The 27337-nt window shown below is 41.0% G+C and overlaps 1 protein-coding gene across 4 annotated transcripts in view; it reads left to right on the top strand.

Moving 5' to 3' along the window:
- LOC110537277 (uncharacterized) overlaps positions 1-27337 on the top strand; it is a 63358-nt gene extending 36021 nt beyond the window's left edge. The window contains exons 2-8 of one of the 4 annotated variants that reach the window (XM_021623200.3): positions 3595-3703; positions 20644-20679; positions 25179-25364; positions 25468-25490; positions 25576-25627; positions 25898-26019; positions 26582-27337. In XM_021623200.3, coding sequence (XP_021478875.1) covers positions 3595-3703; positions 20644-20679; positions 25179-25364; positions 25468-25490; positions 25576-25627; positions 25898-26019; positions 26582-26842 — 789 coding nt within the window. In that variant the 3' untranslated portion in view covers positions 26843-27337. Of the gene's footprint in view, positions 1-3594; positions 3704-20643; positions 20680-25178; positions 25365-25467; positions 25491-25575; positions 25628-25888; positions 26020-26581 lie in introns of all 4 variants that reach the window. The other 3 variants (XM_021623197.3, XM_021623199.3, XM_021623201.3) reach the window with 3 other exon arrangements.

Here is a 27337-nt window from a genome sequence, read left to right as displayed (position 1 = left end):
TCCTAATAATTGCTCCCACAGTTGATTTCTTCAAACCAAGCTGCTTACCTATTGCAGATTCAGTCTTCCCAGCCTGGTGCAGGTCTACAATTTTGTTTCTGGTGTCCTTTGACAGCTCTTTGGTCTTGGCCATAGTGGAGTTTGGAGTGTGACTGTTTGAGATTGTGGACAGGTGTATTTTATACTGATAAGAAGTTCAAACAGGTGCCATTAATACAGGTAACGAGTGGACGACAGAGGAGCCTCTTAAAGAAGAAGTTACAGGTCTGTGAGAGCCAGAAATCTTGCTTGTTTGTAGGTGACCAAATACTTATTTTCCACCATAATTTGCAAATAAATTCATTAAAAATCCTACAATGTGATTTTCTGGATTTTTTTTTCTCATTTTGTCTGTCATAGTTGAAGTGTACCTATGATGAAAATTACAGGCCTCTCTCATCTTTTTAAGTGGAAGAACTTGCACAGTTGGTGGCTGACTAAATACTCCCCCCCCCCCCCCCCCCACACACACTGTAGATGTGGTGCTTATGTCATTTGACCTGAAAGTATATATACCAGTTATCTAATATTAGTTTATTTCGTTATTTACAGTTATGAAACTTTCTCGGAAGCAGTCTTGAAGACATTACTTTTATACATCTATCAAGTATTGAACAACTACTCCATAATAACTGTGACTCATATAGATTTATATCCAGAGTGTACTCATTGCTAATGCAACAATGACCAAAACCAGATGTACATAAGTCAAGAGAGCAATGGGAATCTGATTTGAATATTACAATTGATGAGGGGCTATGGTCGGACCTATGCCAAGATAGTGTGTCAGTGACAATCAACTCTAGATACAGACTTATACATTACACTTTCCTCCACCAACTCTATCTGACACCTCAGAGGCTACATAGATATAACCCTGAAATATCAGAAATGTGTTTCAGATGTGGAACAACAGAAGGCATTTTTTGCATTCTACTTGGCAGTGTACTATATAATTATGGAGGTCCCTTTCCCACTTGACCCTGAAATATGCCTTCTGGGTAACTTTAACTTTTCTGGGTAACTTTAAATGTGAGTTTGAGGAATAACTTCAATATCAAATTTACAGAAATCGCAAGAAAATGTGTTGCATTGACATGGAAATCAAATTCCCCTCTCCAAATTCCAAGATGGCTCTCTGAAATGAATAAGTGTATTCCTATTAAGAAGATGACCTATGCTTTAAGAAATAAATTAAACTACTACTTTGTATGGCAACCCTTCCTGGACTATATGGAAATACTTCCATTGGGGTTGGTTATATGTGCTTGTAGATGTTAATATTGTCTCTCCGTAATGTACTGTTTATATTGCTTTGTGAATGTGTTGGTCTCTCTTGTCTTTTGCCTTATTTAGTCATTATTAGTATTATTATTTATATTATTTTTTTGTAATTTGTAATTGTTTTAATAAAAATAAAAAAATTGGGGGAGGGGTGGGGAAGGCTGAATAAGCTTTTTTTGTAGTACTTACTCTTGCTGTGTTGTATTGTTTGGTTGTTCAATAATTGAAAAATAAAATAAAATAAAATAATTGTTATTATTTTGTCCAACAACATTGTGTTCTTTTTCGCTATAGGCTGTGTTTGCAGATATCTTGTTTCATTCAGCATATATTTGATTGACATGCTCAGTAATTGTCAGGATGTAGTGATCTTCTGTTGGGGTGAATCAAATGAGATTACATCATAGTGTTTGTCATCCCATACTTGTCATTTTTTTGGGACTGAGGATCTCCTCTGTAATAATTGGATGGAAGCCTCTTGTTAGATTGTAAGGTACACATTTACTCTTCATATTTATAACTTTTTGTAATTAGATAGCATTTGTATCATAAAGGTAAGCAACAGCATACTGTATAAACTACATCTATTTGGTTGTTATAATACCTCAATGGAAAAGTACTTGGTGAGAGTCAAGTTGACACAAAGCTGCGGTTCATAGGTCTTGTCTCAGGCTCTACAGACTATAATGAGTGCCTGTCAGGGTAACTTTTTGGCTGTCCTCTCCCTTTACGGGCTGGCTGGGATATCAAAGGCCCCGCTGATAAACAAAATAAACTCCCAGCACTGCTTTCACCCTTTATTGTCCTGCCCGGTTTTAATGTTGGCCAGGTGCAGAGTTAAGCACAAACTCTAGCATTTTTAAGCCGGCATGCAGCGAGCAAAGCATCCACAGAAGCATGCCTGTTGTTGGTATCACTCAGCTACAGTATGACCGTACATCCTCAGTACTGCTGAATAAATCCATTGTTGTTACATTGTATTTGAGGTACAAGGAATGTAGTCCTTTGGTTACAGTTCTCGTGTAACATTCCTGTCCTGAACTCCAATGTTTTAGAGTAAAGTATGTCATGTAGGTAGTAAGTACCCTAATATCAGTGCAATATCCATATAGAACTGAGACTACTCTATAAACGCTGACACGCGTACACCAGCATATGAGACTCAACTCTGAAGATTTGAATGATAGTTGGTGGAAGGGGACTATCACCCCAAAGGAATGCAGAGGGGCCATAAAATTAAACTTTTGGCTGGGAGTCATGTGACGGATGGGTAATGCTCATTGTTCACGTTTGGCAAGCCCTAGTCTCTCTTGCACATGTACGTTATTGCCTTAATCAGCGTCACTCATTTATGTAGGGCTTTTGAAACAGTAGTTTGAAGACACGTTTATGGAATACGGAACTAGTGAAAATGAGCTATTAGTGTCCTATAATGTATTGGGGCAAAACTCACTATAACTGTTCAGCCAGGCTTTATATAAGCAGGCTAACACAATCTTGTGGAATGCAGACAACCCATGTTTAAACCCAGTCAAGAGTAACATTTATTTTCCTGCCCTAAGGTTATTGGTGGACTTTTGGAATTGATGGCTGCTGCTTTCTATTGTCATAAAATGTGCTATTTTCAATGAGTAATCAATACCACATCTCAAGTAGGATCCTCGGCAACGAGCGGCCTGCTCTGCCAAGGGCAGCGTTATGAGCTCAACATAGGATTGTCTACTATCCAACAGACAGAGACTGCCTGGGTTTGGTTTTCTGCATCTTGTACCCAAGCCTAATGCCTTCCGTCAATGGAATCATGTTTTCACATGGTTTCCCCTGGAGTTGGGCATGCATCTGAAATGTTCATCTCTTGCACACTTTCTCCCTCTCCCATTCTTCCTATCCCCTCTTCTTAGTATCTGTGGAGAGGAACTCTGCTTATCGCGTTGCAGTTTGGTCTAATTTATGTTCCATAAGTGCAGGTCTCATAAATACTCAAAGTGAACAAAGCCAAGTAATTCAATCCTGTGTCAACAAACACCAAAAAAACAGACAAATCTAATCCGTCCTGATTTGAAATAGAATTTGAAAGAACATAAACTTTTACTTCTTTTGCACACATTGCCTGTGATTTCCATGAATGTTATGAGATAATATGAACACATTTCGTATATTTTATGCAAGTTCTCATGACTTGCTAGTTGAAATGATAAAGACTCCCAATGCAAACAACAGTTCTATTTCAATTTTATAACACTTTTCCTTGTATCCTTCACTGACCAACAGAATAGGTTGCCTCTGGGGAACAGTGACGAAAGCTCTCACCTCAAAGAAGACAGAGACAATGCTGTCCATCGCACCAAAAGGAGCCAGCAGAATAAACGACTTGATTCAGGTATGGATTCTTTCTTGGAACAACAATTTCATTACATTCAAAGAATGCCTTAAACTTTCATGTTCTAATTTGTTAAATGACTGGACGGATGGGTATACGTCAAAGTTTTACCTCCAGGTAAAAGACTCAAGACAGCAGGGATAGAGCAGGCCTGAACCCAGTATGCTGTATGGTTCATGGTGGGCAGTGGTATAGTGGAAACTATACGCAGGTATACACCGTAACCCTGTTTCTTTTCAGTGTACATTGCGTATATTCACTTCTTAATCCCCACTGATGCGTATCAAAGTAGTGTAGTGGAGTTTTAAGCCGTATCAATTAATAAGGCTGATGAAATATATCATAATGTTTAGCTTAAAATGTTGATAAACTATTATTTCTTCACATTTTAAGAGCAGCAAGGAATGTGCACACAGTGGTAGGCCTAAAAGAGAATTCACTAGAACATGTTTTCTAGCCAACCTAATTAATTTAAATTTCCTAAATCATAGATTAAGTACACGTTTAAATGTAACATGATAAGAACAACCATCTATCAAAACGAGTCAATGGCTAGCTAACAGTCTAGTCTACTGACAAGCTAACTAACTAGCTGTTTATCTGGCTAGCATACCCACAAACTCATTTTAATAATATTAACCAGCTAGCTAGCATATTTTCTTGTCAAACTGTTAAATTAGTAGCCAGCCAGTTTCAAGTGATGTTAAATAACAATATAAGTCTTCTACAAACTTTGAGGGTGGTTTTCTTTAAATAGTTCATCAGGGAGACCTCCGTTGTAACTAGCTATGCTGCGCTCTATTGGAACAGTTAATACTCAAATTATACATTGTTTTGAAGCTTAAAATCTCCTCTTTCCAACAGTGTATATAACTTCAAATGTGTTTAGGGGTCAATGTGACTGATTATGATAGAACAAGCCACATATGACTAGCATAATGCCTTTGACCTCCTAGACATTGAAAGAAAGTTGATTTGAAAGCCAAGAGAACAGGAGACTGCATATGAGGAACTGTTTATAAAATATTTATTTCAATGTTCAGTTTTTGGTGTGGCTATTTTGAACAAAGGTAAGACATGCCTCATAATATGAAGTAAAACATCCAGGTTTCAAACAATTAAGGAACAGGAAAAATATAGTGATGCTAATGATCGGCCTATCGTCTTCTGGTAGCCTAGATGGAAAGGCTTTCCCAAAATCCTTCTCAATTAAATGTTAACTAGCTATAAAGTAGCCTATGCCTACCTGGCAGAAAGATATCCTGATTATTTGCATCAATCCAGTGGACATTGGTTTTGCAAACTCCATCTCATGTGCAATACAGAAACACCACTAACCAACAACAGTGCTAGTGCCTGTGCACTTGAATTAAAGGGTAACTACACTCAAAAATCTAAATTTCCTGATTTGGACTTAGAATATCCAATTTTGTTGCTTTTCTATTTTTTAAAAATGGTGAGAGCGAAAACCTGAAAACATTTGGAAGAAATCTGAAACCTATGAATTTCTGACACAGTTGACAGCTTAATTTATGTATTTCAATAGTAGACCTACTATACCAAGATGAGTGAGAGACCATGCGGTAGGATTTTACAGTGAGGAGGCAACAGCAGTTCTTTACTTTTCTTTCCCGGGTGAGGCTTTTACTAGCAAACAGGAAAATAAGCCACCAAAAACTTTACAATTATTTACAAAAGAAAGTAACAAAGATGGAAGTTGAAACAGGAACATAAACTGGGGATAACTCCCAAAACAGTTGCACTCAAACAACTCCGACCTTAATAATACCCGTCCACAACCAGTCCCTTGCCTGGCCTAGACAGAAATTACAAGGCTAAAATAGCCTACCTGGAACCTTCACTATGGACCGTACCATTATTAACCAATCATCAAGTATCAGTTTCAATATGGACCAAACCATTATTAACCAATCATCAATTAGCATTTTTATTTTTTTATTTCACCTTTATTTAACCAGGTAAGCTAGTTGAGAACAAGTTCCCATTTACAACTGCGACTTGGCCAAGATAAAGCAAAGCAGTGCGACACAAACAACAACACAGAGGTACACATGGAATAAACAAGCGTACAGTCAATAACACAATAGAAAAAAATAAAGTCTTTATACAGTGTATGCAAATGGCTTGAGGAGGTAAGGCAATAAATAGGCCATAGTATCTAGGTAATTACAGTTTAGCAAATTAACACTGGAGTGATAGATGAGCAGATGATGATGTGCAAGTAGAAATACTGGTGTGCAAAAGAGCAGAAAAGTAAATAAAAACATTATGGGGATGAGGTAGGTAGATTGGGTGGGCTATTTACAGATGGGCTATGTACAGCTGCAGCGATCGGTTAGCTGCTCAGATAGCTGATGTTTAATGTTAGTGAGGGAAATATAAGTCTCCAGCTTCAGTGATTTTTGCAATTCATTCCAGTCATTGGCAGCAGAGAACTGGAAGGAAAGGCGGCCAAAGGAGGTGTTGGCTTTGGGGACGACCAGTGAGATATACCTGCTGGAACGCGTGTTGTTATCGTGACCAGTAAGCTTTACCTAGCATAGACTTATAGATGACCTGGAGCCAGTGGGTCTGGCGACGAATATGTAGCGAGGGCCAGCCGACTTGAGCATACAGGTCGCAGTGGTGGGTGGTATAAGGGGCTTTGGTGACAAAACGGATGGCACTGTGATAGACTGCATCCAGATTGCTGAGTAGAGTATTGGAAGCTATTTTGTAAATGACATCGCCGAAGTTGAGGATCGGTAGGATAGTCAGTTTTACGAAGGTATGTTTGGCGGCGTGAGTGAAGGAGACTTTGTTGCGAAATAGGAAGCCGATTCTAGATTACATTTTTGATTGGAGATGTTTAATATGAGTCTGGAAGGAGAGTTTACAGTCTAGCCAACCACCTAGGTATTTGTAGTTGTCCACATATTCTAAGTCAGAACCGTCCAGAGTAGTCATGCTAGTCGGGCGGGCGGGTGCGGGCAGCGAAAAGGTTGAAAAGCATGCATTTGGTTTTACTAGCGTTTAAGAGCAGTTGGAGGCCACGGAAGGAGTGTAGTATGGCGTTGAAGCTTGTTTGGAGGATAGTTAGCACAGTGTCCAAAGAAAAGCCAGATGATGTATACAGAATGGTGTCGTCTGCGTAGAGGTGGATCAGGGAATCACTCGTAGCATAAGCAACATCGTTGATATATGCAGAGAAAAGAGTTGGCCCGAGAATTGAACCCTGTGGTACCCCCATAGAGACTGCCAGAGATCCGGACAACAGGCTCTCCGATTTGACACACTGAACTCTGTTTGCGAAGTAGTTGGTGAACCAGGCGAGGCAGTCATTTGAGAAACCAAGGCTGCTGAGTCTGTCGATAAGGATAATGTGATTGACAGGGTCGAAAGCCTTGGCCCCGAAAGCATGTCGAAAGCATGTTCAAATACAGGCATGAATTAACAATAAACATATTCTGACAATAATCAATATATTACTAAATATATTCACACATCAGTCAATGGTGTAGGACCCTGCATAAAGCAGGCAGGGTAACATTTGTCCTCCCTTCGAATTCAACCACATTACAGATCTCAGTAACACAGGATAAGTAGCGCTCCTGAACACAGCTGTGTTTGAGACACCTCCTGATGCAGCAGGAACAAAGGATTCACCTCTTCATTCAACGAGGATTACCGGTATGTTTGCAAACAATTTTTTACTTTTAACCTAGCGATTTCATCACCAAAACATGTGCACTTGAAGCATACTAAGACTGAGTAACACAGCACTACAAACAAATGGCTGGCGTTCCAAAACCAAATTAATGTTGGCGTGAACTCTAACATGCATTTCTCTCTCATTACAGGCAAACATCGGCAGTACTGAAGGACATGGCTAAACACATATTACATTCAATAAATTAATGTGCATTCTCATAAACCCTTAAAGTGTTTCAAATGTCTGGTTACTTATATATGGCATGTCTTTAGGTTGTGAAAGAGATTATTTGGACGATCATCACAATTGGGTTTATCATTTTAGGTCATTCAGAGTACATGTCACTCTTTCTCCTGTTTAAAAAATTACACAGGGCCCCTTTCCTTCACTGGGCGGGCCGTTTAGTTGCATTTACAGAGGCTGGATCTATGCACTTTGGGAGGGAGACGCTGTTCCCCACTTCTATGTTGTTGGTATAAAACCAGAATATAAGTAATTACATTTTTGCGGCTGTTCTCCTGATTTCTTGGTTTGAAAGGAGCGAGCACTGGATTTTTGATGTGGTATTCAGTTCAAAGCCTGACATGCATTGCATTGGAACATTTACAATGCAGTAATTTGTTTGGGCGCTCTGTCATTAGAGGGTTTAAGTCTCTCTCTCTCCCTCGCTCTCTCTTTCCATTGTGGGCTACTGCTGCTGCTTAGATATCAGTTGAAGTGAGTCTACATATTTCAGCTTCACACAATAAGGTTGGTATGATCCTGCCAGAATCAGGATCTGGTGAGGCATTGTTCCTTTCCTCGGATTACCTCCAGGAGGCTGAGGAGATGATTGACATGTGTTTTGGACGCTGCTGCTTTCTGCTCTGAGGATGTATTTACATGTAAATATGGTGCAGGTCCAGTGTTTTCATTGGAGAGGTACTGTAGGGAAGAAGTGGTGCTGTGATCCCAGCTGGAGAGCTGCTCTTTTGGCTTAAAGGAAGGATTCACCCATTTTGAATGTTACTGTATTTTTGTCTTATCTCTGAGATAAAATATGCATGTAAGAGATGCACAAAAACTACACTGAACGAAAATATAAATGCAACATGTAAAGGTCCCATGTTTCATGAGCTGAAATAAAAAATCCCACATATGTTCCATAGGCACCAAAAGCTTATTTCTATCAAATTGTGTGCACAAATTTGTTTACATTACTGATAGTGAATATTTATCCTTTGCCAAGATAATCCATCCACCTGACAGATGTTACATATCAAGAAGCTGATTAAACAGCATGATCATTACACAAGTGCACCACTTTAAAATGTGCAGTTTTGTCACACAACACAATGCCACGGATGTCTCAAGTTTTGAGGGAGCGTGCAATTGGCATGCTGACTGCAGGAATGTCCACCAGAGCTGTTTCCAGATAATTTAATGTTAATTTCTTACCATAAGCTGCCTCCAATGTTGTTTTAGAGAATTTGGCAGTACGTCCAACTGGCCTCACAACTGCAGACCACGTGTAACCACACCAGCCTAGGCCCTCCACATCCGGCTTCTTCACCTGTGGGATCATATATCTTTGACATTCTTGCATGTTGCGATTATATTTTTGTTCAGTGTATATATAACATAAAAATGGGTGACTCTTTCCTTTAATGCTGAGGATCTCCCCTGATGGTCACTGATGAGGTGTCAGTCACCAAGAACAATTAGGGAATAGGATATTAGGAGTTAGAAAGTAGTATGTTAGATTGGTGCCAGGAAAGGTTTCCACTGGTGATAAAGATCCACACAAGCACAAAGGTGCTGCATGCCATGTGAAGTGTGCCAGAGCACAGAGTATTGCAAGAGAGGTGTTGGCAGAGCCCAGAAATTACCGGGTCTTTGGCTGCCTCAGAAATGCCTGCCTGGTTTTGAACTACACGCATTCCCAAGATCAGCATTGAAGAGTGACTCCCCTACAAACATCCAAAGAAAAAGTATTGGAAAGGGAACAGGTACTATATGGAAGGAAAGGCCTCTCCAAAAGAGCCCCCAAAAGAATGTGACAAGAATAGGCAATATGGAGGGCAACAGCAACTGCAAATGTATATTTTCACTGGACTGAAAATACACTAGACGGTTCGTGTATGATCACACTGCTCAGGCTTAGGGCACTTCCGCTAGCCTTAGAACCAGACGATACGCTTGTGCGGTGAACAAACCTTCTGTGACACCTTATCTGTTTTGATCTCTACCACCTTGGGTTTAGGAGACAATGTAGGAGGAAGGGAGGGAACCTACTCCTTCTGTACTTCCTCCCTGGGGAGATTTAACAATGTATTGAGGGTGGCGTTAATCTTTACAAGCACAAAATGATTGTGATTTTTCATCTGTCAAAGAGTACGGGGTCAGTGTTGTAACCGGTAGAAGTGGGATCGCTGTGAGACATGCCCTGACACAGACGACTGCTGCTGTTGAAAGGAAGAGCTTTATGTTCACCTGTCATGAAGTTCCTCCTTCTTATGACCTACATGTGTCACTGAATTTATTCACAGAGATGTGTTCACACCGCAAAACCCATCTGTCTTTGCTTCACACTCGAATCTAATCCAGTTGAACAGAATCTTTATTCCAAGGTATTTATTCATTCTTTCTGGAGTGTAGAGTTTGTGGTTGCATTGGAAATGGATTGTGAGAGTGAGTCATGAAAGCCTTGTCCTTGTATGCTCTGTGTGCCATAGTGTAAACTGGAACACTCAGCATGGGGACTATCAGAATGACATATGTATACATACATATGTGAGTCCTCAGAGTTTGTTAGCCCTGCATATGCTTCGTACCCTGGATATGCCTCTTCTCTGTCTCACCGCAAAATGGATTTGTCAGTTTTATAGGGGATATCTTTAAACACGGACAGGTACAGAGTTTCATGGATCTAAGGGGAAAGACTGCAGCCTTACTAAATCAGAGGCTTATTATGTCAAATAATTCTTTGTCTGTTTTGGTGCAGTCATAGTTCTACTGTTATATGGAAGAATGGTACCGGAGGGGATGGCTGCCGTTTTACGGGCTCTTTAACCAATTGTGCTATTTTGTGTGTTTTTTCACATTGTTTCTCATTTATTTTGTACATAAATGTTGACGCTACCGTCTCTTATGACCGAAAAGAGCTTCTGGTTATCAGAACAGAGATTACTCACCTCGAACTGGACAAATATTTTTTATTTAATGAGATGGACACAAAGGATACAATGTTGCTCTCAGACAAGACCCAAATCATTTTAATGAAGAAAATAATGAAATACAGGGGGCGGAGATCAGGGTGCCTTGTGAGAATTTGTCAGTGAGTGTGTAACCCGCCTCTAGTATCCATTCTATTAGTGTAACGTTTTTTTTCGGTTGAAAGAGAGTCAGACCAAAATGCGGCGTGGCTATTGCGATCCATGTTTAATGAAACAAAGTAAACACGAATCAAATACATCAAATACAAATACAAATACATACATTGTGCGCCGCCCTATGGGACACCTATTCACGGCCGGTTGTGATACAGCCTGGAATCGAACCAGGATCTGTAGTGACGCCTCTATCATTGAGATGCAGTGCCTTAGACTGCTGAACCACTCATGGGCCCTATTAAGGTAGTCTCGAGGTATTGCTCACCTGAGGTAGAGTACCTCATGATAAGCTGTAGACCACACTATCTCCCAAAAGAGTTTTCATCTATATTTTTCATAGCCTTCTATTTACCACAACAAACTGAATCTGGCACTAAGACAGCACTCAACGAGCTGTATAAGGCCATAAGCAAACAACAAAATGTTCATCCAGAAGTGGCACTCATAGTGGCCGCGGACTTCAATGCAGGCAAACTTAAATCTGTTTTACCTAATTTCTACCAGCATGTCACATGTGCAACCAAAGGCAAAAAAAATCTAGACCACCTTTAATCCACACATAAAGACACGTCCAAAGCTCTCTCTCGCCCTCTATTTAAATAAAATTGACCATAATTCTATCCTCCTGATTCCTCCTTACAAGTAAAAACTAAAGCAGGAAGTATCAGTGACTCTCTCAATACGGAAGTGTTCAGATGACGCGGATGAAACGCTACAGGACTGTTTTGCTAGCACAGATGAGAATATGTTCCGGGATTCATCCAATGGCATTGAGGAGCATACCACCTCAGTCACCGGCTTTGTCAATAAGTGCGTCGACAACTTTGTCCCCACAGTGACCATATGTACATATCCCAAACAGAAGCCATGGATTACAGGCAACATCCGCATCGCTCTAAAGGCTAGACACTACTCCGGCCGCTTATAAGAAATCCCTCTATGCCCTCAGACAAACCATCAAACAGGCAAAGCGTCTGTTCAGGACTAAGATTGAATCCTACTACACCGGCTTTGACGCTCATCGGATGTGGCAGGGCTTGCAAACCCAGCTGCGAGCTGCCCAGTGACGCAGGCCTACCAGACGGGTTAAATGCCTTTATGCTCGCTTTGAGGCAAGCAACACTGAATCATGCACAAGAGCACCAGCCGTTCTGGAAGACTGTGTGATCACACTCTCCGTGGCTGATGTGAGCAAGACCTTTAAAGAGGTCAACATTCACAAGGCTGCGGGGCCAGACGGATTACCAGGACGTGTACTCGGAGCATGGGTGGACCAACTGGCAAGTGTCTGACATTTTCAACCTCTCCCTGACCGAGTCTGTAATACCTACATGTTTCAAGCAGACCACCACAGTCCCTGTGGCCAAGAAAGTGAATGTAACCTGTCTAAATGACTATCGCCCCATAGCCCTCACATTGGTAGCCATGAAGTGCTTTGAAAGGTTGGTCATGGCTCAAATCAACACCATCTTCGCGGAAACCCTAGACCCACTCCAATTCGCATACTGCCCCAACAGATCCACAGATGATGCAGTCTCAATTGCACTCCACACTGGCCTTTCCCACCTGGACAAAAGGAGCACCTATGTGAGAATGCTGTTCATTGACCACAGCTCAGCATTCAACACCATAGTGCCCACAAAGCTCAACATTAAGCTAAGGACCCTGGGACTAAACACCTCCCTCTGCAACTGGATTCTGGTCTTCCTGACGGGCTGCCCCCAGGTGGTAAGTGTAGGCAACAACACATCTGCCACACTGATCCTCAACACGGGGGCCCTTCAGGGGTGCGTGCTTAGTCCCCTCCTTTCTCCCTTTTCACCCACGAATGTGTAATCAAGCACAACTCCAACATCAGCATTAACTTTGCTGACGACACAACGGTGGTAGGCCTGATCACCGACAATGATGAGACAGCATATAGGGAGGTCAGAGACTGACAACAACCTCTCCCTCAACCTGAGCAAGACAAAGGAGATGATCGTGGATTACATGAAAATGAAGGCCGAACACACCCCCATTACCATCGACTGGGCTGTAGTGGAGCGGGTTGAGAGTTTTAAGTTCCTTGGTGTCCACATCACCAACAAACTATCATGGTCCAAAAACACCAACAAAGTCGTGAAGAGCCTTTTCCCCCTCAGGAGACTGAAAAGATTTGGCCCAGATCCTCATAATCCTCATAGCATCCTGACCTGTACATCACTGGGGTCAAGCTTCCTGCCATCCAAGACCTATATTTTATTTATTTGATTGAACCTTCATTTAACTAGGCAAGCCAGTTAAGAACAAATTCTTATTTACAATGACGGCCTACCCCGGGCGACGCTGGGCCTATTGTGCGCAGCCCTATGAGACTTCCAATCATGGCCGGATGTGATGCAGCCTGGAGTATACTAGTCAGTGTCAGATATAGGCCCAAAAGTCATAGACTGTTGTCTCTGTTACCACACGTCAAGCAGTACCGGAGCACTAAGTCTAGATCCAAAAGGCTCCTTAACAGCTTCTACTCCCGAGCCATAAGACTGCTGCACATACAATATATCATGTGCGGAGTACATATCGTGCCTCACAAATCCGCAAAGGTCAATTACAAAGACATATCTTTAAAAGTATTCAAGGAACTAAGGCAGTGTCATTTCAATACTGCTTGTTAATGGGTCGCAACTGATCCGGCCTCCTACTGTGAGACTTGTTCAAATTGCAACAATGAAGCTGCTGGCTAACTTCACTCTTTTTAAATCAAATTAGCCAGAGAGACGACAGATTGGCCAATTGGCTCATCTTCTTGTTACCCCCACCCATCCTCTCTCTGCTTGTGTTAGGTTCCCCTGGGCCACTCCTCTTCTCAGACAGCATAACATGACAAGGCCTTTGGCAGGACTGGGAGCACCAGCTCATTGGATTATATAATGATGTTTTTCCCCTTCAAGTAGAGCAGGAGAGAGGAGAGCAAATTTTCAGATGTGACCATTGGCTCTAGAATAACAGCTGTTTGTTTTTATAATTCATTTTGATTTAAACATTTCTTGTCCATTACTTTTAAAGACCAAGCAGCCCTGGTCTAAAGGTCTTTCCAAATTAGCTAAAAAGACAAATGATGTTATCGAACAAGCTGAGTATGGTTGAATTAGAAACTGGATATGTGAGTTTAGCTCGACATTACAAGCTTATTCAATTAAGGCTGAGCTTTAAAGCAAATAGCGACATTCTCAGGCCTAAGGAATGCATGTTAACAATTTCCCCCACCTGCTTCTTGGCAGGTCTGTCCTTTTATTTTGATTAAAATAAAAAAAGACCATGTATTATAATCCCCTGCCATGAATCACAGTCTGCGCTCAGGGGTTAGAGCTGCACTGTGCAGGACCGATGCAGTATGAGGTTACACAAAGCAGATCCTATTCCATTTGGACAACTGGTGAGGGCTTCTTGACAGTCAGATATTTTAGGTTTGCGTTGTGCCTTTTTTATTCGATTTTTTGGGGTAATAGGCATGTTGCCATGTGGTAGTACATGTATGTACTTTCAGTTAGTACAGAAGAAACAAAGCAGAAATGTTTTCTCAAAGTTCTATCCAATGCAAGAGATTAAGTATCCTTGTTTTTAAATCAGGCTATTTTGCAGAAGTGGCTTTGAGCAGGAATGAACACTCCCAACCCAAAGTGTTTGACACACTGAGTGTTTTCACACATTGACTCCCTTTATGTTCTCCGTTTGATCGCCATAATATCTGGATTCTGTTCCCTCACTGCTAGATTTCAATTCACTAATGACAAAGTGATTGAATGACAGAGAGACTGGTATGTATCTATAATTTAATGTATTGCAATTTGTTTGTTTAACACATGCTAACAAACATCATAGCTAAGTATGCTTTCGGCAGTATGACTTGATGTCTGACATATGCCAGACTGTGCACAGTGCTATGTAGAACAGTGTTTGTCACATGTATCCAAAATAACAGAGGTTACCCCAGTGCAAATGTTTTGTATTGATTCCAAATGGTAGACCGACCGAGGGACCATCTGTAATCTTTTGACTGTTAACAGTTAACACTAAAGTGTGGGATACAACAGAGTCCTCAGCTGTTGAGCCATGACTGGATGTGTTAATGATGGAAGTATATCAGCTGGCCCTGGGAGAGGACTTAAAAGAGCCCTCTGCACTATCAAGCCAAAGGAGCTGGTACTGAAGCATTTGCCAAAATAATAATTTCTCTTTCATGTCAGATGCACTTTGCCTTCATAAATATGCAGTTTGCCTTTGCAAGCCATTTCACAGCAGATGTGTTTTTGTAGTACGTGTTGTGAAAATGTGTTTTCAATGTTGGTCCTCTTTGATGCTAATTTGTTCCATTCATTAAAGCATTGTACCACTTTATTTGTCACAATCTGTTTATAGATGGAATATGGGGGATTATTTTCAGAAATCAATTATCATGAGTGTACGGCTGTTAGAGCTGTGTCACACTGGGGACAGCCTTGTTCTCTCTTGTTGTTGTTCTGTTCCCCTGCCTCTCCATAAAACATTTACCAGTATTTATTAACCATATCCCCAACCATTAAATTCCTGGTGCACCTCTGGAGGCTGTGCTGAGCCATGTGCCTAAGTGGGGACACCTCTTGTAAAAACAGCTGAGTAATGAGCATTGTGTGTGTGTGTGTGTGTGTGTGTGTGTGTGTGTGTGTGTGTGTGTGTGTGTGTGTGTGTGTGTGTGTGTGTGTGTGTGTGTGTGTGTGTGTGTGTGTGTGTGTGTGTGTGTGTGTGTGTGTGTGTGTACGTGCGTGTGTGTGTAATGGAGCTCATCTGGGCCAGGACCTGGGTTGGAGGAGGACTGACCTTGCTAGTTGGAATGAGTGGTTAGAGCATTGGGCCAGTAACCGAAAGGTCACTGGTTTGAATACAGGAGCCGACAAGGTGAAAACTCTGTTGATGTACCCTTGAGCAAGGCATTTAACCCTAATTTGCTTAAGGGGTGCAGTGCTACTATGGCTGACCCTGTAAAAATATGTCTGGTGTATGTGACAATAATATATATATATTTGCACAATTGGTGGCTGACTAAATACTGTTTTGCCCCACTGTATATATATATATATACAGTGCCTTGCGAAAGTATTCGGCCCCCTTGAACTTTGCGACCTTTTGCCACATTTCAGGCTTCAAACATAAAGATATAAAACTGTATTTTTTTGTGAAGAATCAACAACAAGTGGGACACAATCATGAAGTGGAACGACATTTATTGGATATTTCAAACTTTTTTAACAAATCAAAAACTGAAAAATTGGGCGTGCAAAATTATTCAGCCCCTTTACTTTCAGTGCAGCAAACTCTCTCCAGAAGTTCAGTGAGGATCTCTGAATGATCCAATGTTGACCTAAATGACTAATGATGATAAATACAATCCACTTGTGTGTAATCAAGTCTCCGTATAAATGCACCTGCACTGTGATAGTCTCAGAGGTCCGTCAAAGGCGCAGAGAGCATCATGAAGAACAAGGAACACACCAGGCAGGTCCGAGATACTGTTGTGAAGAAGTTTAAAGCCGGATTTGGATACAAAAATATTTCCCAAGCTTTAAACATCCCAAGGAGCACTGTGCAAGCGATAATATTGAAATGGAAGGAGTATCAGACCACTGCAAATCTACCAAGACCTGGCCGTCCCTCTAAACTTTCAGCTCATACAAGGAGAAGACTGATCAGAGATGCAGCCAAGAGGCCCATGATCACTCTGGATGAACTGCAGAGATCTACAGCTGAGGTGGGAGACTCTGTCCATAGGACAACAATCAGTTGTATATTGCACAAATCTGGCCTTTATGGAAGAGTGGCAAGAAGAAAGCCATTTCTTAAAGATATCCATAAAAAGTGTCGTTTAAAGTTTGCCACAAGCCACCTGGGAGACACACCAAACATGTGGAAGAAGGTGCTCTGGTCAGATGAAACCAAAATGTAACTTTTTGGCAACAATGCAAAACGTTATGTTTGGCGTAAAAGCAACACAGCTGAACACACCATCCCCACTGTCAAACATGGTGGTGGCAGCATCATGGTTTGGGCCTGCTTTTCTTCAGCAGGGACAGGGAAGATGGTTAAAATTGATGGGAAGATGGATGGAGCCAAATACAGGACCATTCTGGAAGAAAACCTGATGGAGTCTGCAAAAGACCTGAGACTGGGACAGAGATTTGTCTTCCAACAAGACAATGATCCAAAACATAAAGCAAAATCTACAATGGAATGGTTCAAAAATAAACATATCCAGGTGTTAGAATGGCCAAGTCAAAGTCCAGACCTGAATCCAATCGAGAATCTGTGGAAAGAACTGAAAACTGCTGTTCACAAATGCTCTCCATCCAACCTCACTGAGCTCGAGCTGTTTTGCAAGGAGGAATGGGAAAAAATGTCAGTCTCTCGATGTGCAAAACTGATAGAGACATACCCCAAGCGACTTACAACTGTAATCGCAGCAAAAGGTGGCGCTACAAAGTATTAACTTAAGGGGGCTGAATAATTTTGCACGCCCAATTTTTCAGATTTTGATTTGTTAAAAGAGTTTGAAATATCCAATAAATGTCGTTCCACTTCATGATTGTGTCCCACTTGTTGTTGATTCTTCACAAAAAAATACAGTTTTATATCTTTATGTTTGAAGCCTGAAATGTGGCAAAAGGTCGCAAAGTTCAAGGGGGCCGAATACTTTCGCACGGCACTGTATATATATATATATATATATATATTTTTTTTTTTGTCATCATGTTCTTATTTTCACTCAACAAGAATATGCTTGTTGCTGGGGAAAATGTATGATGGAGAAATGACCACGGTTTCCCCATCAACATGTACCTCTCGTCTATTGTCAAGGCAGGCAGGGTGTGTCCAAGGCTGTGGACATGCTGACCTTTGGTGCCAACATTTTGTGACTGACAACCTGAACATAAAACATACTTATGGCTGCAGAGTAGAAGGGCTTATGCATTACCGTAACTATCTATCTACTGGTAACAAAGCTGTCCATGTTGACTGATACAGTACGGCCATGAGAGTAAGCAGACACACTTGGGATGGAGGGGAGAGTGTGTTTAAATGTTTGTTATATCTGTACAAATCTCTTGTCAAACTGGATTTGTTCAAGGCGCAATGTCATCATAACTATCTCAGACAAGTGTTTATTCGGTTAAGTCAGAAATGGAGACTTCAATGATTCTGTCTCACTCTCCAACCATTGCATGTTTCATCCAAACAGAGCAAAGGAGTGTTAACTCATAAATTATACACACATTACAATGTGTAAATACACAGAACTCCTCAGTGAAAAGATCAATAATTTTGTTATTTTTAACATATGGACATGGATGCTTTGGTAATTATATAAAAATACAAAGTACAAATAAGTCTTATTCTTTTCTAATCTTTTGAATCTTATATCTGATTGATGATTAAGCGACATGGGGTTTGTTTTCCAAACTATTTGTATGCAGAGAGTTTGCTGAAGGCATTTTGATCTATTACAGATGAGAGATCTTAATTTGAGCCAGATTGCTACAGCAGAAAAATAATCCTGCAGCAACAGGAAATGTGAAATATTATGTGTATTATAATGAATTGACATTTTTCTTAGGGGTTGATACATTTTGCGTTAGGGCAAATCAAGTATGACATTTTAAAGTGGAAATTACAAACTTAAGAAGCCTTCCGCAATGAAAGAGTGATCAAATTTAAGATCCTACATCTAGCTTTCAATTCTTCTTTCCGGTAAAACAGTCTGTTCCTAGACGTCTGCCAATGAAAACAAAGTGAAAAGTGTTGTTATCACTTATCCAACCGATTAGTAAGTTGTTTAATGAGTAATGCTCCCTTTGGCTGTTTTCTGGCTATGACAGATTCCAAGATTCTCTGCTAGACAGATTGATTAGTGAGTGGGTGTTGTTGTAGGTGGACAGTTTCCTTTAATTTGAGGAGCACTTCTATCTTGTTTATACAATATAGTTCCTGCATGTAAAGTCTTTCACATTTTAGCACAGTTGGTCCTGTATGCACATTGACAAAACGAAGGAAGATCCAGTGAATTGGAATGTTTTGGAGTCTGTTTCATGTGCTCTCAGACTCATCTTTCCATCTTCAATGTAAAGTTGTTCACCATTCAGATCCATAGTTAGCCATGCAATACATGTTTACTTTGCACATCAAAGAAACTATTTAACTCATTTGAAATGAAAGTCATCTGGAATAAATACAACATTTAATCTAGCGTCTTAAGCAAATTGTTCTTCTTACTTTTGATCTCTTATGTTTTGAGAAAAATATATATGTTGCGTGAGAAGACAACCAGAAAACATTAAGAAACAATGGTAATTAAAACAGCAAAATGATGACATTTATTGAGAAAACAACTTCTAAGCCAATTCAAACAGACATACAAAAGTGCATATCACAGGTCTTACAGTGTGATTGACAGTCTTCTTACGTATTTTCACTTTTTTTGCTGTACAGATGTTGTTTATTGAGTGGAACAAGGATGTTAGGATATTATTTTCCAATTGTATAATTGTAGCGCTTTGGATGGGTCCATTCATGCAATTCAACTCAAATAAATGACATGTGCTGTGCACTCATTACAGGGAATTTTACTTTCAATGTCCATCCCAGACTCTGACTCGGGTCCAGTAATATCCAAGTCTTGTTGTTTTTGGAGTCCTGACATTAATTACATTGTGCTCAGCAAGTCTCATGCTTGCAGTACCTGGCAGAAAGCTGTGGTTAAGGAAGTTGTTTTCAGGAAACCCTAACACACTTTATACAAAGAAATGGGTCCAAATAGAGCACAGAGCACAGCAGTGGGCACAGCGCCACACCATCTCTCACTGATAACAAGTGTTTCAGCTCAGGGCCCTCATGGCTTTCATGGACACAGTGATTGGGATTTTTTAACATCTCTGAAATAAATATTTATGTAACTTTTGGAATGTGAGATTTCCCCAGTTTTGCTTTCTTAAAAGTTGTTCTTATGACTCATGCAACACACAATGCTCTTAGCTTCTTTTCATTCCATGTCAACATTTGGGAGAGAAGCTTCTCAAGCAATGGTCAACTCAAACTCTCTGTTTGTGTTGTTTGACATAGCCAAAGCTACTGCAACATACAGCAGTATAAACAATGAAAACGACCTTCAGAGACATTTTCCTCAAATCAGTAAAATTCCTGAGTCTTTAAATGATAATTACTCCCAGACCACCTCCTGCTCTAGACTTTTCACAAAGGGTTTGGCATTTCAGATGTTTCACTCTTAATGTGTTCCAGATTTTATATCACTTATTAAAGAGAAACATTTTAAAGTGGGAATTACAAACGTTTGTGCATTCACAAAATGTCCAAAATGAGAAAATCTGTATATGTCCCGAGACATTATCTTGATACATCTACAAGGGTTAGACATACTGTGTGTCCTCTCAAAACTAAGCCCTCTAATTTCATGAACTGACTATTTTAAAATCATATTTGTTGAGTTTATTGAATTCAGGTCAATAGCATGCTGATTCTTTTCATAGCATTTGGGTTCAGCTTGTGTTAGCCACAAACATCCTCAAACTAACTCCAATCATTTACTCCACATGCTTCTGCACTATTATATGACTCATGGGTTATCTGTAATTCTGCAATCCAGACTAGGGGAAAGACGAGATGGAAAACCGTAAATACATAGCTTTGAGAACTGATCAGAAGTGGCATACATCTTGTGCCAGGGGTGGAGTGTTTTAAGCTGTAATGTCCTGCATCTGCATCCCCCTATTCTTGTTTGACTCTCTTTATCTGTATGTTCTCTCTCTTTCACATGGATGGAATCACATCAGAATCACATGGAAACAAACGAAAAGAAAGGAAAAAAGGTACAGTAAAATAAATACATTCCTACATCTATCCTTAAAGGAAAGGTTCACCCATTTTGAATGTTATATTGCTTTTTGTGTATCTCTGAGTGATGTTCTATCCATTCACTGTGTCATTTCATGTTTTCATGTGTATCTAAGTTATTGGCTTTCAAGCAGGCAGAAATCCGGCCAGTATGATGTAGCACTGTGATATAGTCGCTCTCAATACACTGGAAGTTAAAACCTGTTTGGGCTAGGGGGCAACATTTTCACTTTTGGATGAAAAGCGTGCCCAGAGTAAACTGCCTCCTACTCAGTCCCAGATGCTAATATATGCATATTATTAGTAGTATTGGATAGAAAGCACTGACATTTCTAAAACTGTTTGAATGATGTATGTGAGTATAACAGAACTCATATGGCAGGCAAAAACCTGAGAAAAAATCCAAACAGGAAGTGGGAAATCTGAGGCTTGTGGTTTTTCAACTCATCCCCTATTGAAGATACAGTGGGATATTGGTAATCTTGCACTTCCTAAGGCTTCCACTAGATGTCAACAGTCTTTAGAACGTTGTTTGATGCTTCTACTATGAAGGGGGGCTGAATGAGAGGGGAATGAGTCAGAGGTCTGGCAGAGAGCCACGGCCTCGTGACGCGCGGTCATGAGAAAGTTACCTCTCGTTCCATTGCTTTTCTACAGACAATGGAATTCTCCGGTTGGGACATTATTGAACATTTATGATAAAAAACATCCTAAAGATTGATTCTATACATCGTTTGATATGTTTCTACGACCAGTAATATAACTTTTTTGAATTTTCGTCCAACATTTCCTCTGGAATTGCCCGCTCCTCGTGAGTTTCAATTTGTTTACTAAACGCGCGAACAAAAGGAGGTGTTTGGACATAAATTATGAACTTTATCGAACAAATCAAACATTCATTGTGGAACTGGGATTCCTGGGAGTGTATTCTGATGAAGATCATCAAAGGTAAGTTAATATTTATAATGCTATTTCTGACTAATGTTGACTCCAACATGGTGGATATCTGTTTGGCTTGAGCTCCGTACTCAGATTATGCTTTTTCCGTAAAAGTTTTTTTTAAATCTGACACAGCGGTTGCATTAAGGAGAAGTTTATCTAAAGTTCCATATATAATAGTTGTATCTATTATCAATGGTTATTATGCGTATTTCTGTGAATTGATGTGGCTCTCTGCAAAATCACTACATGTTTTGGAACTACTGAACATAACACGCCAATGTAAAATGAGATTTTTGGATATAAATATTAACTTTATCGAACAAAACATACATGTATTGTGTAACATGAAGTCCTATGAGTATCATCTGATGAAGATCATCAAAGGTTAGTGATTAATTGTATCTATATTTCTGCTAACTCTCTTTGGCTGGAAAAATCTAACTCTCTTTGGCTGGAAAATTGCTGTGTTTTTCTATGACTTGGTGGTGACCTAACATAATCGTTTGTGGAGCTTTCGCTGTAAAGCCTTTTTCAAATCAGACACTGTGTCTGGATTAACGAGAATTGTATCTTTAAAATTGTGCTGTCATGCTGCGTCATGCGATTGCTAAGCTAATCGTCATGCAATCTCTTCTCAAAGTTAGTGTATATGTCGAGAAATGTGACTATTGTCCTCTAAAGTACATAATGTAACGAATCCAAAACTGTACGATATTACAGAGAGCAAGTTAATTATCTCACATCTCGGAAGAGTTATTTGTAACTTATTTTGTACATAATGTTTCCGACACCGTCTCTTATGACCAAAAAGAGCTTCTGGATATCAGGACAGCGATTGCTTACCTCGTACTGGACAAATATTTTTTTCTTTAACTAGTCTGACGTGAAAGATTTACTTCAGACACCCAATAAGGCCCAAATCCCCGTCATTCGCATGAAGAAGAGACGGAGATATCGGGGACATGGGTTGAGGTGCCTTGTAAGGATCTGAACGGCGAGTGAGTAATCCCCCTCTACCATCAGTCCTATTAGCCAACGTGCAATCATTGGACAACAAAATGGATGAGCACTGATCAAGACTATCCTACCAAAGGGACATTAAAACTGTAATATCTTATGTTTCACTGAGTCGTGGCTGAACGACGACATGGATAACATACAGCTGTCTGGGTTTTCGGTCCATCTGCAAGATAGAACAGACAAGGGGTGGTGGTCAATGTCTATTTGTAAATAACAGCTGGTGTACGAAATCTAATATTAAGGAAGTCTTGAGGTTTTGCTCGCCTGAGGTAGAGTATCTCATAATGAGCTGTAGACCACACTATTTATAAACAGAGTTTTCATCTATATTTTTCGTAGCCTTCTATTTACCACCACAAACTGACTCTGGCACTAAGACCACACTCAACGAGCTGTAAAAGGCCATAAGCAAACAAGAAAATGCTCATCCAGAGGCGGCGCTCCTAGTGGGCGGGGACTTTAATGCAGGCAAACTTAAATCCGTTTTACCTCATTTCTACCAGCATGTCAAATGTGCAACCAGAGGGGAAAAAAACTTTACACCACCTTTATACCACACACAGAGACACGTACAAAGCTGTCCCTCGCCCTCCATTTCGCAAATCTGACCATAAATCTATCCTCCTGATTCCTGCTTACAAGCTATGACTAAAGCAGGAAGTACCAGTGACTCGCTCAATAAGGAAGTGGTCAGATGACGCAGATGCTAAGCTATAGGATTGTTTTGCTAGCACAGACTGGAATATGTTCCGGGATTCTTCCGATGGCATTGAGTCACTGGCTTCATCAATAAGTGCATCGAGGACATCGTCCCCACAGTGACCGTACGTACATACCCCAACCAGCCATGGATTACAGGCAACATCCGCTATGAGCTAAAGGGGAGAGCTGCCGCTTTCAATGAGCGGGATGCTTTTAAGAAATCCCTCCGACAAACCATCAAACAGGCAAAGCGTCAGTACAGGACTAAGATTGAATCGTACTACACAGGCTCCAACACTCATCGGATGTGGCAGGGCTTGCAAACTATTACGGACTACAAAGGGAAGCACAGCCGCGAGCTGCCCAGTGACGCGAGCTGCCCAGTGAAACGAGCCTACGAGATGAGCTAAATTACTTCTATTTTCGCTTTGAGGCAAGCAACACTGAAGCATGCATGCAAGCATCAGCTGTTCCGGACGATTGTGTGATCACGCTCTCCGTAGCTGATGTGAGTAAGATGTTTAAACAGGCCAACATTCACAAGGCTGCAGGGTCAGAAGGATTACCAGGACCTGTACTCCCAGCATGCGCTGACCAACTGGCAAGTGTCTTCACTGTCATTTTCAACCTCTCCCTGACCGAGTCTGTAATACCAACATGTTTCAAGCAGACCACAATACTTCCTGTGCCCAAGAACACCAAGCTAAACTGCCTAAATGACTACCGACCCGTAGTACTCACATCTGTAGCCATGAAGTGCTTTGAAAGGCTGGCCATGGCTCACATCAACACCATTATCCCAGAAACCCTAGACACACTCCAATTTTCATACCACCCCAACAGATCCACAGATGATGCAATCTCTATTGCACTCCACACTGCCCTTTCCCACATGGACAAAAGGAACACCTATGGGAGAATGTTATTCATTGATTACAGATTACAACACTAAAGCTCATCACTAAGCTAAGGACCCTGGGACTTAACACCTCACTTTACAACTGGATTCTGGACTTCCTGACGGGCAGCCAGTGTGGTAAGTGTAGGTAACAACACATCTGCCACGCTGATCCTCAACATGGGGGCCCTTCAGGGGTGCGTGCTCAGACCCTTCCTGTACTTCTTGTTCACCCATCACTGCATGGTCAAGCACGACTCCAACATCATAATTAAGTTTGCCGACGACACAACAGTGGTAGGACTGATCACCAACAATAATGAGACAGCATACAGGGAGGAGGTCAGAGACCTGGCAGTGTGGTGCCAGGATAACAATCTCTCCTTCAACGTGATCAAGACAAAGGAGATGACTGTGGACTACAGAAAAAGGAGGACCGAGCCCACCCCCATTCTCATCGACGGGGCTGTAGTGGAGCAGGTTGAGAGCTTCAATTTCCTTGGTGTCTACATCACCAACAAACTATCATGGTCCAAACACACCAGATACTGACTGTTACTTTTAATTTTGACCCCCCTTTGTCCAGGGACACATTATTCCATTTCTGTTAGTCACGTCTGTGGAACTTGTTCAGTTTATGTCTCAGTTATTGAATCTTGTTATGTTCATACAAATATTTACACATGTTAAGTTTGATGAAAATAAACGCAGTTGACAGTGAGAGGACATTTCTTTTTTTGCTGAGTTTATTAGTGTTATTTAACCCTGTAAATTAAAGGAATGAGTGGTTTTGGGTGGATTTTTCCTTTAAGTGAACGCTTCCATTGCTACAGGTGATGGTGCAGTGCTGATGAGGTTATTTGTATTTTCTTTCATGTCATAGTACCCACTAATTCAGATTTTACTTTTTAGGTAAGAAGGGCCCTCCGGGTGCACCTGGCCCCCTAGGCCCTCCAGGGCCACAGGGGCCACCTGGTATTCCTGGCATTCCAGGCATCCCTGGGAACAACGCCATGGGCCCCTCAGGACCACCCGGACCTCCAGGCCCTGCTGGACCCCCAGGGCCACAGGGACCCCCTGGTCTTCAAGGACCCTCAGGTACCCCCTCACTTTCATTCCATTTGGCCCAAATCCTGATTTATTTGTGTTGTTCAATCTTTCATTCAAAAAACTGACACAGTAATTGTTTTCTAATCTACAGGGGGCAGAGTCAGAGATAGCCAGGTGTGTTACTCTTTTCATTTTTTTATGTTTTTTTTTTATGTATGTCCACTTTTCCACAAATGTATTCTTTCTTGTTTTGTTACAGCCGGCTGTGGTACATCTCCAAGGCCAGGAAACAACAATACAGGTCAAGGAAGGTAAGAGTTAAATTTTAGATCCTCTCGTCCTCACATCACTGAATTAAACGCATTAAACGCACATTTACAGTCAGAAATACTTTTCAAGAAGTCTATTATTTGTTATTAGTTTTTCTAAGAATAGATCGGAATAAGTTAAGACATTAATTCGCTGCAGGAGACATACACATACACATTGTATTTACTGCAGTTTATTTTTTGCCTGTCTATAATTGTATGGCAATGACGGATGTTGAGTGACTGCCCTTTTCTCACGCTGAGATCTTTCAGAAGGCGTACTGAGAAACTGGAAAATGATATCCATGCATCACAAGGTGTTCAAGATGCACTCGAGATCTGGGGAGCTGGAGGTGTTGGTAGATGGCACCTACTTCATCTATAGTCAGGTAGAAGTGAGTACGGTCTTGGGCCTAACTCTTCCTGTTGCCTGCATGTCACTCATCCTTTCTTTCTGCAGTCCCAGTGAATTATGATATCTCAAAGGTTAGTAAGGTCAAAAAATCTAAATTGGCTATGGTAAGGCTGACTATACTAGGCATAATTTATAATGAATCCTTGAGCATTGAGTCTAAGCTTTATTATTGACAGAAATCCAAATTAGATTTCCCCATGAAATTACTTGTATTAAATAGCAATTATCTGGATTACTATAGGCTACATTTCTCAGAACACACATGGTTGATTTTAACTGTGCTTTTGGCTGCAGAGGGAAATGTCTGGATGAGTGAAGTGAATGTATTGCATGCCCTTCAAACTGAGCCACATTGTACAAAGTGAATCATATGTTGTGCTAATTTTTGCCCCATTTGCCTGCTATATCTCATGATTGGAAATAAATTCAGTTAAATAAGTAGTCTAGTAGTTAATTATCTGTATTCTAATATTTGTGTTATTTCCTCAGAATTTCAAAAAATATTTATGGCATGTTTGTCCACACATAACTTTGCCTACCAGGTTTACTACCTCAACTTCACTGACATTGCTAGCTATGAGGTGATGGTGGACAAGACGCCGTTCCTGCGCTGTACGCGGAGCATTGAGACGGGACAGCGCAAGTTCAACACCTGCTACACGGCTGGGGTGTGTCTGTTGCGTGCCCGGCAGAAGATCTCCATCAAGATGGTGTACGAGGACACCTCCATCAGCATGACCAACCACACCACCTTCTTGGGGAGCATCCGCCTCGGGGATGCCCCCCCGGCCAGCCACTCCTGAAGTGGCAGGCCTACCAACCTGTTTGTCAAGCCACGACCCACCCCTCTACCAGCATATCCACTTATGGCCTGGGGGAGGCTCCTCCCACTCTACTCTTCCTCTGCAACCATCACCACCACCTATCACATATCAACCAATAGGAGATGAGGATGCCCACCTACTCCAGAGATGACATCATGTACAGTACTAAAGTATCTGCCCTCAGCCTGGGCCAGGCCCGCCCCTTCAGGCTACTACTGAGCTGATAAGCCCCACCCTCCCTTATAATAGTGGGATGACCTGGTGTAATGATATTAACCGCTGCCTGTTATCTCTTAATGGAAGATTCCTTCCACAGAGCAATGATGACTATGACCTTCGGAGGTGATGATGGACAAATATGCACCCAACGTGTCTTAGCATTAAGAAAGGGAGGAGTTGTTTGAAGAAATAAATACATTAGACTTTACTTTTAGAATTGTGCATTTATAGATAATAACTTGGTTTCCCTGGTCA

This window comes from Oncorhynchus mykiss, chromosome 12 (assembly GCF_057628025.1).
Source record: "Oncorhynchus mykiss isolate SJ-2025 chromosome 12, ASM5762802v1, whole genome shotgun sequence".
In the NCBI taxonomy this organism is placed as follows: domain Eukaryota; kingdom Metazoa; phylum Chordata; class Actinopteri; order Salmoniformes; family Salmonidae; genus Oncorhynchus; species Oncorhynchus mykiss.
This window is presented reverse-complemented; position numbering and strand designations above follow the sequence as displayed.